The 13,499-nt window shown below is 36.0% G+C and overlaps 1 protein-coding gene across 5 annotated transcripts in view; it reads left to right on the forward strand.

Moving 5' to 3' along the window:
• The window catches only part of GBE1 (1,4-alpha-glucan branching enzyme 1), a 163,572-nt gene that overhangs the window by 54,596 nt on the left and 95,477 nt on the right, over window positions 1–13,499 (forward strand). For all 5 annotated transcript variants that reach the window (XM_074599272.1, XM_074599282.1, XM_074599313.1 and 2 more), the window contains 2 exons: window positions 9,370–9,495; window positions 10,996–11,131. In XM_074599272.1, the coding sequence (XP_074455373.1) occupies window positions 9,370–9,495; window positions 10,996–11,131 (262 nt within the window). The remainder of the gene's footprint in view (window positions 1–9,369; window positions 9,496–10,995; window positions 11,132–13,499) is intronic.

Consider the following 13,499-nt stretch of genomic DNA (forward strand, 5'->3'; position numbering starts at 1 on the left):
GAAGTATTACTATGTGTCCAATAGCTAAGGAGTATCTTTTCAATATTTTATTTAAATGCTTGCCCCTTTAGCAGATTTCTTTGAAAGAAAATAGCTTGGAAGAAAAGTAAAACAAAGCAGACAGCTTTGTCTTGACTGACTTAATTTTGGCAGTAATCTTAAACAGATGAGGGGAAAAAAAGTTGGAGAAAGGGAGAGCTGGAATAATGTGATTAGAGTGTTCTGTTACTCTTTCTTCTCAGTGTAACCGATTTGCAATTTAGAAGGAGAATAGCCTGGCAGAAGCAACACGCTGTCAGTTCTTTCTGAAACATCTTTTCAAGTTTTATACTCAATTCCCTTGTTAGGAAATGACTTCAGTGACTGCAAGCACCTTGACAGATACGCTTGATTTCTTGGTTATTTGGAGCAGTAGGAATAGAGTATGGTAAAGTTTTTCAGTGGAAGGTGAGTTCTGGAAAGCTCTCCGGTTTTCCATGCCTCCTCCCCCACTGATTTGGGTGGAGGGTCCGTTTGGGGAGGAACTCCTGGCTAGGAGAAGCTGAAGTGTTGAACTACTGTTCCCTTTTCCTCTTTGCTGCCTCTCCTGAGCTTTGTTAGGCAGGGCTGTGCAGTAGTAAGATGAGTAAGGCACTAGTGAAGAAGCTGTGTTCGCTTCTTCATTCCTTACCTTCCATTTTTGAGGCTATTAAAGAGGGAAATGTTTTAGTGTGTCTCTAAAATCTGTCAGGTTGAATGAGAAAATTCCAGAATAAAGCTCTTAACACTGCTGTTCTATCCCAAATTTTTGTCAGGCTTTTGTATTTTTATCTAAATCTTCTTTAAGGTAAGCTGTGTCAGGCAAGGAACCCTGAATTCTGGTCCTGGATTCTGCAGCAGGCTGCATTATCTTACCAGAAGGTGTTCTGCTGTGGTCCCATGTATTAAAAAAAAAACAAAAACAAAACCAAAAAAACCCTTACAAAAACATTGCCTCTAGACTCTAGTGTTTCTCTTGCAAACCAGTATGACCTGTAGAAAAAGAATGATTATAGTTGCCCTGTGGTTTCCTCTGTGTGCATGGGGAAGGCAGGGGTGGCAATGTGATTTTATTTTACTTTTGTAAATGGGTTCAATTTACATCACCTGCTGTCAAAAGACCATCAGAACTGTGTATTCTATACTGGGTGCTAACCCAGGATGTGCTTTGTGGAAGAAAAGTACTTTCAGTTGATGGTTAAATTTCACTTCTCTATTTCTGTAGCAACTTGAGGGAGTTGAGAAAAGGATGATCTAATTAAGAAAAAAGAAATGTGATCTTATAGCAGGATTGTATCAGTTACTCAAATGCAGGAACTGTCATTAAAACTGAACTGCATTTATGGAATAAAATCCAAGAACAGGTATCCTTACAGCAGCAATATGTCCTAAGTATAAAGTTTTGGAGAGATTAATTATTTTTGCAAAGGTGAAAATGTAAGGTTTTCTTTGTCTACAGTGTATATTATACTAAAAAAATCTTGTGTGTGCAAGCAGTTTTCCTTCCCCGTGCACTCTTAGAACTGAAGGAGGGGAAATATCTTAATGTTTAACTTCTAATAACAAGTTATTTCCAATACGTAAAATTTATGTTATTGCAGCATCTATCACAAGCTTCCTAGAGAGTTTTTATTCTGTCATGCTTCTAGGTTTTTGGGTTGAACTTACTTTCAAATCAGGTGGGTGTTATTTAGATGAGGTAGTGTTTCCACCTGTATTCTTGTGACTCTTACATATGGATAATATTGTCTCAGAAATTAATAAATATGAAGCTAGTGAAATACTATAAATTGTAAAATATTGAAATAATAGCTTATTGCCCTTATATAAATAACGAAGTCACTGACATTTCTGTATTTATATTAAAGCTAGTCCACTCTTATTATGTTAGCTATTGTTGGTTTGATGGCCAATTTAATTTCATTGTTGTATTAAAAGCCACATATACCAACAATCATTCCAAGTGCTTTCAAGCTATTAAAGTAATGAAATAATAATACAGTGTTTCAGAGCAGTTTATTGGCTTGCATATACTCATCAGTTATCTAGTTATCGCCTCCTCGTTTTCCTCTCCCCAACTCGAATATAAATGACAAACCACTATACAACAAATTTCGTGAACTGCAAAAATATCATTCTTAATTCTTTAAAACAAAATAATCCAGCAGATGCTAGTTTTAAATGAAAATAAATATCTGAAAAATAAGGAATTATCAAGACAGCATGGCTTATTTTTATTTCTAATGTTTGATCCTGTATCATAATCAGTGGAAGCAGAGACAGATGACTTATGAGAACACATTATAAATGAATATAATGCTCATGCATGGGATGAAAGACTGCTTTAAAAGCAGAAACAGAAAGCTAAAGGAGTGGATGCTAAGCAGAGAAACTGTCTGATCTTATATGTAATGGTCACTTGAATTATTCTCCCACGTTGTTCTGAAGATCTGTGTACATGTACACTGGAAGATGAGTTAGTCAAATGAAGCTGATGTGAAGAGAGGATGAAGGTGGGCAAAAAGAAAGAAAGGGGATATTCATAAACACAGATTTTAAATGTGGTGTTTTGTGGCCTGTTACCGTAAAGTTTTGTCGGTCATAACAATAGCACAAACACATTAACTCTACTTTACATGTGGGTTTACGTTTTATCTAAATTTGTATTTGTGACTAAACTTCTAAAGTTGTTACTTGCAAAACTTTCAGACTTTTTATTGTTATTGATAATTGCAGAAAAAAGTGTGGCTTCGGTTCATAAAAAGCCAAGAAATTTCACTGAGTCACAGTAGTTTATAAGTTGTCTGAACCTAAGTGCCAAATTCTCCTTTAAATGCCCTGAGGCCTCCAGAAGGGGCTGGCAGATGTACTGTAGGTGCTGTGGAAGACCCGTGCTATTTTGGAAAGGCAGAACAGTGGGATACCCAAGAGTCTCAACAACTTTCAGTGCCTCTGAAAATCGAGGCCCCTGAATCTCACTTGTCCTGCATTGGAAGCACCGTTAAGTTAAAGGAAACCTATTTCAGCCTCTGAATTGTTCCAGTGTGTTACTGCCTTTTCTGTGTTACACTAGGCTGCCCTCAGAGTGGTCGTTCCTTCTTAGCTGTAATAAACTGCTTTTGAGAGTTTTAAATGTCATCAGAATAGACTTGTAAACACTGTACTTGGTTTTATTCTACCACTCCGTGCTTCATAAATTCCCTACACTCTAGTGAGACAGACATGGAACACAGTGTCACTTTGATAGTAATATTATGTGATATTTGGGTCTTCCAGCAGTCCATCACTTTGAAAATTGGAATGCACCTTTGCACACCAGTCTTCACAGACCTTCAAACCTGGCCATTGTTGGCTATATGCTTGCTCTTATTGCAACCATATGTTTCAGTTTTTCTAGTGATTTTTTTATTTATTTATTCAGGTCTGAAAGTTCTTGCTTAAAAATTAATCACTTCAGCAACATAGATGCCTTAAACCTTGGGTTACTAGGACATCTTTTGACTACCTTGGTGTACTCATCTATGAAATCCACTGTACTAATTACAGGGGTTTTGGATGCTAAACTTCAGGTGTGCTGAATGTTTCGGACATTTGTGTGTTGAAGACACACCCAACATCTCTGTAACGGAAAATGCAAACAAGCCACACATTTTAACCTTTACATACAAAAGATGAGCAGCTTAGGTTAAGCTCTTCACTTTTTGTTGTTTTACAGTTGTGCTTATATGAATTGTATATCTGTGCCATGTCTGTTTTTAGAGAAAATTGACTTTTTAATGTCAAATTTTGAAGGATGTTTTAATTCTGTCTTTCTGACACTTGCTTATTTGTGTAAGAGCATTTATTTACATGTATTTATGCTGATATTTTACTCGGAAGCCAGAATCATGTGACGTTCAAAGGTCATCAAGGACTTTGAGCTTTTACATATTATTATGTGACTGTATTTGCCACCAGAGGAGGGGAAAAAATACCCAAAACTATTCAGGTGAGCTATATCTAGTAGTGTTAATGTAGGCAAATTCTGCATGACTAACTTTTGAATTTTCCTGAATCCAGTGGGTATGCCAACTTGGGAAGTATGGGGGCTGGGGGAGAGACTTTTTAGTACAGAGTTCTAAACAGGTTAGCTGCTGTAAAATACTTCCTCCTTTCGACAAAAATTGCCATGTTGCTCATGGATTATGCAGTTTGATGGTAAAGTACTACTCTATCTTATGTTTCAGACAAAGATGTTTAATGTAGATGGTGGCGAGTTGTCTTCGTCTGTTCTTTGTCTTTGTTAGCTTTTCTGCCCTTCTAAATTTGTGCAGTGTAAATGTAACTCTTCATATGTTGATTTCTTCTTAACTTAGTTTTGGCTTTTTCTTAGCACTTTAAACACACAAATGGAGGAGGATATGTTATTTTGCCTAGGAAACTTGGATTTCCTTTTTCCCCCTGCACTTGTCGTGTTGGAGTGTTTTCTGTGGTGACCAGCATTGCTGCTTCTCGTTGATAATTTTACAGAGCTCATATGGGTAAGCCTTTAAAAGGTGACTTAAATCACAGAGCTGAAGAAAGTCAAGGGTAACCATAATGCGGGGACATGCCTGTAATATGAAAACATATGAACGGTAAAGGGCTGTTTGATACATATGTGTATTAAATGCGTACTGCAGAACTTCCATATGCTATGCCTGATGGTTCATTACATGTAACAGCTAAGTTTAACTATGATTTTTCTAGCAACTTTATCTGTATTTTCTTTTATGTTCTTAAAAGCCAGCAAGATGTATGCTGTTACGTGGCTTTAGAAGCCAGCATAAGTGGAAAAAAACCTGATAATAGAATCAGAAATACGGTGACTATTTTTACCTAGGATTTTCTTTAACTAAAGCTTAAATGAGTATAAACCAAACAGGTTGGTTGTGATTAAAGGCTAAACTTTTGCCACTTTGTTTGGGTCACCTAACAAATGCATTTCATGTTATAGTAGCAGTGTGCATTTTTAAAGCTTTATTTAATGGGGGCTGTAGTGTTTTTATCAAATGGTATGATGTGCCTCCTCATATACCTTAAGGAAAGAACAGGGACATATCTCTTAAAAATGAAGTAGGTAAATCCCACGGCCAGTTTGAAGAAGCCTATTTAATGAAGATCAAGATTTTATGTATGTTCTCTAGAGAAGATTGTTGAGTTAATTAGAAAATGTAAGTTCAGCTACAAAATGTTGATGAGCTAAGTGGTAGCTAGCATAGGTTATGCATCATAACTTTTAAGAATTTTTTGAAATGAGTTAAAAAAGCAAGTTTGGAACAAAAGTAAAGTATCTGTTAAATACTCATAGGCACTTTGTCAAAAGGGCTGTGTAATGACTATATTAATTATTCTTTATGCATATATAGCCTGTAGCAGCAGGTGCAGAGTATACACGGCAGGTACTTTTGATATCTGAACACTGCAGAGAATGGACCACAAGTAATAGTCTGGAGTGAGTGGAACAAGAGTTTGTCTTTCAGTTTTACATGTATACGTAATATTAGTCCTTTTATTGCAACTCTTATTTATTTGTAATTAATGGTTTAAAGAAATGCTAAAACAAATATGGGAAAGCTATTGGACTGTTTCCATTAGAGTGATTTTTGTCAGTCTTGGGCTGAATTGCTGTTTGGTTTGGGGGGCCATTCAACTTTTTTGCAGGTTTTTTCTTTTTTTTTTCTTTTTGCTCATGCCTCAGCTAAGCATGATGGTGTGGGAGTTCTGTCTCAAGAAACTTTAGAAAATATTTATCTGAAGCCTTTCTACTTGAAACTTATTAATCGATTTTCTACAATATCAGGAGAGAGGAATAAGAAGTTGATTGAGTATAGAGCTTGGTAATTAAGGAAAGGAAAGATTCAATAAATGGGATTCACATAAAATTACGAAAAGGCTTAAGCAAGCATAGGAGATGAGAACTGAAATTTTTAATTTTTAGGGATCACTTGATAGAGGTCTAAAGAAACTATGTTGATTATGCTCTTGTAAGTCAGAAGAACAGGATTTAACTTTACCAGCTTTAGTATTGTAATGATTCCTTTCCTGGGCTAGCGGTGTTCCTCTTGACTGGGCTTTCTCTGTGCACAGCTCATGATGTTCAAAAATGACAGCAATACGTGAACAAAATTGAGGTTTCTACTGTTATGGTGGGGTTCAACTAGATATAACAATGGCTGGATATATTTGGAAAATCTTCCTGAAGACTTGCACTGTGAAGAAGGCAAAAAATAAATTTTCTGAATACTTGTTTATAATAAATGCTTCCCCCACTCTTTTGAGTTTTTTGAAATTTGCATGGTTAAATTGTTTGCCTTCTTTTGTTGAATAAATGTATCCTTCTCTTAAGAACATGGGAAGTTTCTTATATCTTTGCGTAATAAAACTGTAAATTAAGTTCTAAAAAGTGTAAACTAAAATTTTAGATTGTGAACCTTAAAATAGAGCAGACACTTAAGTCTAGTAAGACTGTTAAGTGTGCAAACTCAACCCTTGCAGAAAGTCGTAGATTAGCACCACCTATTTATGGCCTCTACATTGTTACTATCGTAATAGATGACAACTACATGTATGCCTCTGCTTCTCGAAGTTTTATTTGTAGCTATTAGAATTCTGGGTGTAAAAGCTGGTCAGGAACTTGTACAAGTTCCTATAGAAGTCTTTTAGTTCCTGGAAAGTCTAACCAATCAACTTGACCCGATAAATGCTTTGAATAAAAGCGAGAATAGTATTTAAACAAAATGACTTCTGAAAAACTGGTAAATGAAGTGCAGAGGTGCTCATAAATGAGGGAAAATATGGTCAATTTGTGTGACTATGGAATAATAAAAGTTATTATAAGATTTCAGAAGAAAGGGATGCAGAGAGATGCTGTGTGTGTTAATTAACCATAACTGTGGAAGTATGGGTAAAAAAAAAAGTGAAATAACTAGTTGCTCATTTGAAGGTGTTTCTGGGTTTTTTTAAGTGTTTCTTATTGCTTAATGGACTAAATTAAAGAGTATGCATGACTGATTTTAGTATTTCATAATAAATAACCTTTTTCTTTTTCCCCCTCCAGTATCATCTTTATATTAAAACAGTACTACATCTAATTAAATAGTATTCTGAATTTAGATTAATTACCTCATTTCTTAAAATAAAATGTGCTCACCCCTCATAGGCCTGTGTGGTATAAATTACACTGGAGTATTACAGAAGAAGGAATGCTAGCTTGAGTAGCTAGGTATGGTTATTATGGTTATCTTATTTCTGTGATGGGTAAATTGGGACAAATTAGTAAAACGAGCAATAGTGTCATCAGAAGTCTGATATCAGAAAGAGGAGATAATTTTTATTATTTTAAGAGTAACTTTCAAATTGTCAATGTTATCAGCCAGGAGGATCTTCATAGTGTTGATATAATTTGCAGAAATACCCTTTTGGCCGGCTCTTCTTCATCTTACTTTCTCCTGTGGTTGGGTTAAGGATACAGATAATCTATCAAAATAATGAAGGACACTTGCAACAGGTGAAAAAGCAATTCTTTGATAATTGTCATCTTCTAGTCTACTTGTTAGGAATTGAGAGGAAAGAAAAGTCATTCTTTTAATAAAAAAAGAAACAAGGCAAAGGAAAAAGCTCACCTCCCCCTCTTAATTTGAGGCTTCTTATGATGCTCATAGCTCTCCTTACAAAAAAAAATGCTCCCAAAAACCAACAACCTAACCAAAACCCATCATTTTAACAAAAGCATAATGAAGAATTTCAGGGCTTTGCTTTTTCGTACCTTTCTGGGTTATAGATTTGCAAACCTTCTGTGTTATTGTTTTAATGGCAGCCAAAATACTGAGTAAAACCAGGGTGGTGCTGTTCATTCTGCACTGAGGAATGGGGGAGGTGGGGTGAGAAGAGAGAGATGGAGCGGGATTCTTTCTGCATTTCAAGAAGAAAGGCCTGACAATTGGCTTCATGGGATAACTGCTTTAATTAGAATAAGAGGAGAAATACAAATAATGAACAAGTCACCTTCAAATGCTGGGCACCCTGCATTAGCCTGGCATCAGACAGTGCCCTGGTTGATTTTTCCTATGGCATGCTGTGTGGAGCGGATCCTGTTCTTGAAGAGAAGCTCTTTTTGGTCATTCAAGCTAGGATATATTTCCTTTGAAGAAAAGGACTTTACTTGTAAAGCCTGTACTCGTGAGAGTTTCTTGCTGCATATTTAGACAAAGGCAAGTCTGTGTGGGTGATGTAGTTGCCAGTACCAAGGGGGAGCTGCCTGTGGGTCCCTCTGTTATGCTGAGATGGCTAAGGTTGTCCTGCAGCCAAGGGACATGTGCAGCACAGCATGAACCTGTCATCCCTAGCTCTTAAACATGCAACGCTACCTTCCACCCTTTGATTCTCATACCCTTTCCCAAGGGTATTTTGTAAGTTACATATTTAATAACTTAACACAGCACAAGTGGCCTGTTCAAGATCACCAACTCTTTGAATACAGTATCTTCTGCAAGGTTCTGGTACAATATTATACTAGTAATTATTTCAATTTTGCTATTGTGTGAAATTATAATACTCCAAAAGGTTCCTAGGTTTGTTGTTTGGTCACTCTTTCTGGTGAAGTTTTATGAGCTTTTTGAAGGAATTGAAAAGAATGGGCCTTTTAATCTCTTGTTATAAAATAGAGGAAACCAAACACGGAAAGTAAAACTCATGATAATACTTACTAGAATGGTGAAGGGACCTGGAGGAACTGAAAGGCAGCGGCAGAAACTCAGTAATTCAAACTTTACTCTTTCCCCTTTTCTTGGCCTGAAAGCTGTCCTGTGCTGCTTGTTTTGATTTGTGGTTCTGGTCTATATGATATTGGTCAGGGCTCACAAAGCATAGCAAAGAAGGAATTAAGATGTTAAAGTTGGCTTACTAGATTGTTTGCCAAGTAGACAAATCACAGTTCTCATCTTGATGGCATTATACTGCATGTCTATTTAAATTCATAAGAATATGGCAGGGGAAAAGCAACGACAGGGGAAATTAGGGAACCTAATAGTAATTCATTTGGAAAGGCTCTTTCTCCCATTACTTATATGAAGCTTCCGTATTTATCTTACCTTTCAGCTTCTGCTTGTGAACATCACTCCTGTGTCTGATGTGCCTGGTTTGCTATCCCTTTGCAAATCATCTTTGTGAACAGGGTCATTCTTCCTTGTCTTGACTTGCATTGTATATTTGTGTGTTCTTTAAATTAAACTTCTGTGTAGTGTGCTATTTCATTCTCCACTATCATTTACATAGGAAGTGTTACATGAATTATATATATGACTGCATGCATATGTTGTGGTTATTTTATAGGTGGTGATTCGAGCTCAAAATGGCGAACTCCTCTATCGTATTTCACCTTGGGCAAGATATGTAGTCCGTGATGAAGACAAAGTAAATTACGATTGGGTACACTGGAATCCACCACAGTCATATATAGTAAGGCTTACATATTCTTTTCAAAAAGTCTATAAAACTGTGTAACGTGTCATCTTTGCATCCCTGTTTGGAAGAAAAAAGAGTTGTTCCACAAAAAGAGGGTAGCAAACTAGTGAAAGTAGCTACATGAGACACGAAGGGTTTTTATTCATGGCTTTGACAGAAACAAGTGACTTCAGTGATGGATGTTGTTGAGCTACTTTTTCAGTCTCCTGTAGAGAGTTAGTAAAGTTACTAAAGAGAGTTACTAAACTAAAAAATAGCTACCCATTAAAGAAGTATTTTAACTTCAGCTTGCTGTGTGCTAGGCAAGCTTGATAACTCTTCTATGACTGGGTGGCCCTTCCTGGTACAGAGGAGGAGAGCTGGGAATTATCAAAATTGGGTTTAAGAATTAGTTAGCTGCAAATACAAAGTTCAGTACTCCAGTAATAAGTCAATGCTGTGTGAAGTCAAAAAAAGCTTTCAAAAGTAACGTGGTCATGCTCCAGTTGAATCCTAGCTTTTCATATGAGGAAATGCATTTATTGATTTTTAAAGCTGTCTTACTTGTCATGCACTGCTATAAGGAGGGGAACTCTTTACAAGATATATGGAAAATATCCTAGGGGAACATTCAGAAACTTCAGACTGAGTGATGTTATTTCATATTGTTACACTTTTTGGTGTTTTCACTAAAAAATGGTATGTGGCATTCTATATTATAGGAGCTGCAACCTTTGTTTTCAGTTAAATTTTAGCACCCACCTCAAATCATGAAGCATTTGCTTGACCAAGAAAGGGTAACTGTCATGGAAAATCTCTTAACAAAAAAAAAAACAAACTCAAACCCCCAAAAAACTCTCATTACATAATCTAGAGTAACTTTCTTATTTAGTTGTATAGTTTATATGAATTTAGTGACCTACTCTGTATCTATGATGCTGTGGAACATCTAGATTCTCTATGAGAGGAGGAATGGGGAGGTTGGGAATGCAGTGATTTGTATGACCTAGAGTAAAAAAGAGGCAAGAACATTTAGGGCGCAGACAAGGCCTCACTGAGTTAAGTCAGAAAAAAAAAAATTGAGCCCTTTTATGAATAGGAGAGCAACTTCAAATACCTGCAAAAAGCAGGTAAGCTTAAAAAATAAAAAACTATTTTTCTATTGTCATCTTCTGTTTTCAAATGAGCTTCGTAGTAGTTCAGAAGAGCTTTATGGTCAATGGCTGTTATAAGTTTATACACTTCAGTGTAACTTAAAAAGGGTATAAGAAAAGTGTTGAATCATGTATGTCCAGTTTCTTGTTCATTAAGAATGTTAGTTTGAAATAGACACTTGCTTTTAACAGTTTAGAATGCTTAATTACTTCTGAAATGTTTGTGCTCTTGAAGGAAAATGAAACAAACCTCAAACTGTTTCTCATCTTGTGCAAATTACATGATTGTGACAACACTTCCTAGCTGTTGTATCCTAATGACAACTGTTGTGGTTTTGTTTTTTTTTTTTTTTCCTTATAGCATAAGCATCCTTCCCCCAAGAGACTAAAAAGCCTGAGAATCTATGAATCTCATGTGGGAATTGCTTCCCCAGAAGGGAAAGTAGCTTCTTATAAAAACTTCACATATAATGTACTACCCAGAATAAAGGATCTTGGTAAGTAATAGCAGAGATACTTGCAGCGGTAAAATTTTTGTGCGCCTGTGCTCTTATTAGAAAAGATAATTATCAAGCGTCTATAGGTCTCTTGCATTTTCAGATTACATGTACTATAAAAATAGATTCTTAGGGCAGCAAAAATTATAAACAACTGACATCTATGGAGAAGAAACAATGACTGAAATAGGATATGTGAATTAAAATCCATTCCAGAGATTAAGTAAAATGTGATTGCAAAAGCCTAGATAAATACTGCAGAGCAGTTTTCTTTGGAATGGTTTGCTTTCAACTTGAAAAACGACCTGTTTTTGTGATATGGTCCTCAGAAAATAGTGTTCTTAACTGGTTCTGCTAATATAAATTTTGATTCTAAGGAAAGACAAAGAAACACCTGGATAGAAAGGACTGTTCTTTCTGTTTGCTAGAATAAGCATGCTAAACTCTTTATCCCTGAGCAGTTGCCATGAAGTATCAGAATATGGAAACTTTAAATCCACTTTTAGAAAAAAAACTTCTAGTATATTGGAGGGGATGTTTGAAACAGCTGGTGTGATTATCTCAGGAAGCATAGCAAAACTGTTCACCTCGATTCCTATTTGATGATTATTTTTTTCCTGTGGTGTCTTTGCACTGTTTCTATAATAGACAGTATTAGAACCTGCTGACTTTTACTGCCCTGTGATGAAATATGTTTTGTTACACTCAACTGTAAAATAATCCTGACATCTGTGGCTGAGAACTCTGTGGATGGTGGCTGTGCCTATGTGGTGTTTGATTTATTTAGTTATCAGAGTGCCTGAATAAGCCATGTTTTTCATGTAGGCTTTACCTGTTAAGTCAGTGTTTCACAGAATGTGGCCTTTTGCCTTTCAATAAAGTTGAGCTTGCAGGTGAGGTGAGGGAGTTTGCATATCTGGAGGCCCTCAACAAAAAGTATTTGGATACCACATTGCGTATCTGTGACTCTTTCCCTACTGCCAAAGAATTTCAGTTGTTCCAGGAGATTAATAAGTCTTAACAGAATTATGAAAGCTTTCTGCTTTACCTAGAGATTTTTTTCTTTGGGGGCAGGCAGAAATGTTGTGAAAAGGCTGGTACACCACAAAAGCAGTATGAAATTTAGGTAGTGTATATAGAAATGATAGATAATGTTTGTTCTTATTTACCTTAAGTAAACAGTGTGGGCATTAAGCCTTTCTGTTGTTTAAATGTTTGGGTTTTTTTAAGGACTATTAGATTTGGTTTGGAATGTCTTGTTAGGACAAGCTTAAAGACATGGGTATTTAAGAATGATAAGATATTAATACTTTGTAGAAATATGTGCATGACAAATAGCAAAATAAATGGCAAGCAAACCGAATGAGATTAATTTGATGCTATGTTGCTGTTTATTTACAAAAATGCTGTAAATAAGTTCAATGAGCCTGAATTACAAAGCAGCAATGAATCTGACAAATTGCTGAGCTCATGCCAACATCTTCTAATAGTAACTCTTTTATAGCTGCTAAATTTAAAAACAAAACCAAGAACAATAAAAAAAGAAACCAGTATCTTGTCTAAATGAAAGAATGAAGTGAAGATTTTGGTTACAGTAACGAAGAGAAGTGGTGGGAGTTCCAACAGGCTGTAGATTGAACCTGAAGGTTATCTTTTGCTGATAGTCCTCATTTGCGAGCTATCTGTGTTGGTTACTCACTGATACCAAAGATTGCTTTAGTTAAGATGTGTGGTAAGTCCTGTGGCTTCATTGTTAGCATGTTGTTTTCCTTTTAAATTTCCCTTCCTTAATATTGCACTGAACTATCTTGCGTGTGATGCACAAAACAGTGTGTCGCCAGCCCTTCTGTACTGCCTTGGTTCTTTGGTAAACTCAGAACAAAAACACATTTCTTTCGTGTTTTCTGTTTTTTGAAAGACTCTTGCAGAGGGGGAATGTAATCATTAAAGTTGGAAAAAAGTTTTTTTTTTTGAAGTGGTAAAAAATGATTCCACAGGGCATGAGGCATATTGCGTGTAGCCAGCAACTACCCCCACACTTTTTGACTGCAAGTGTCAAAAGTGAAGAAGCAGTTCAGTTAAATTAAGATTATATTTATGTATAACTGCTTCCCAAATCTGAGAGATTCAATACGCCTAGCTATAGGTAGAACACTTGAAAAATTGTCTGTTCCATTTTTAATTGCAGATCATGTAAGTATAAACTATTAGGTAGAATTATGTCTTGAAAGAGACTGAATCTTTAGTTGTTACTCATTAGAGTTAGAGGTAGCTAAAATGAGAGAAGACTGGAATGAATGTTACAGGTGTTGAATTCTCTTTTAACTATCCTTAAGGCAGGGGTTGGTTTGTTTTATTTCTTCTGTTT

Source organism: Larus michahellis, chromosome 1, assembly GCF_964199755.1.
Source record: "Larus michahellis chromosome 1, bLarMic1.1, whole genome shotgun sequence".
NCBI lineage: Eukaryota > Metazoa > Chordata > Aves > Charadriiformes > Laridae > Larus > Larus michahellis.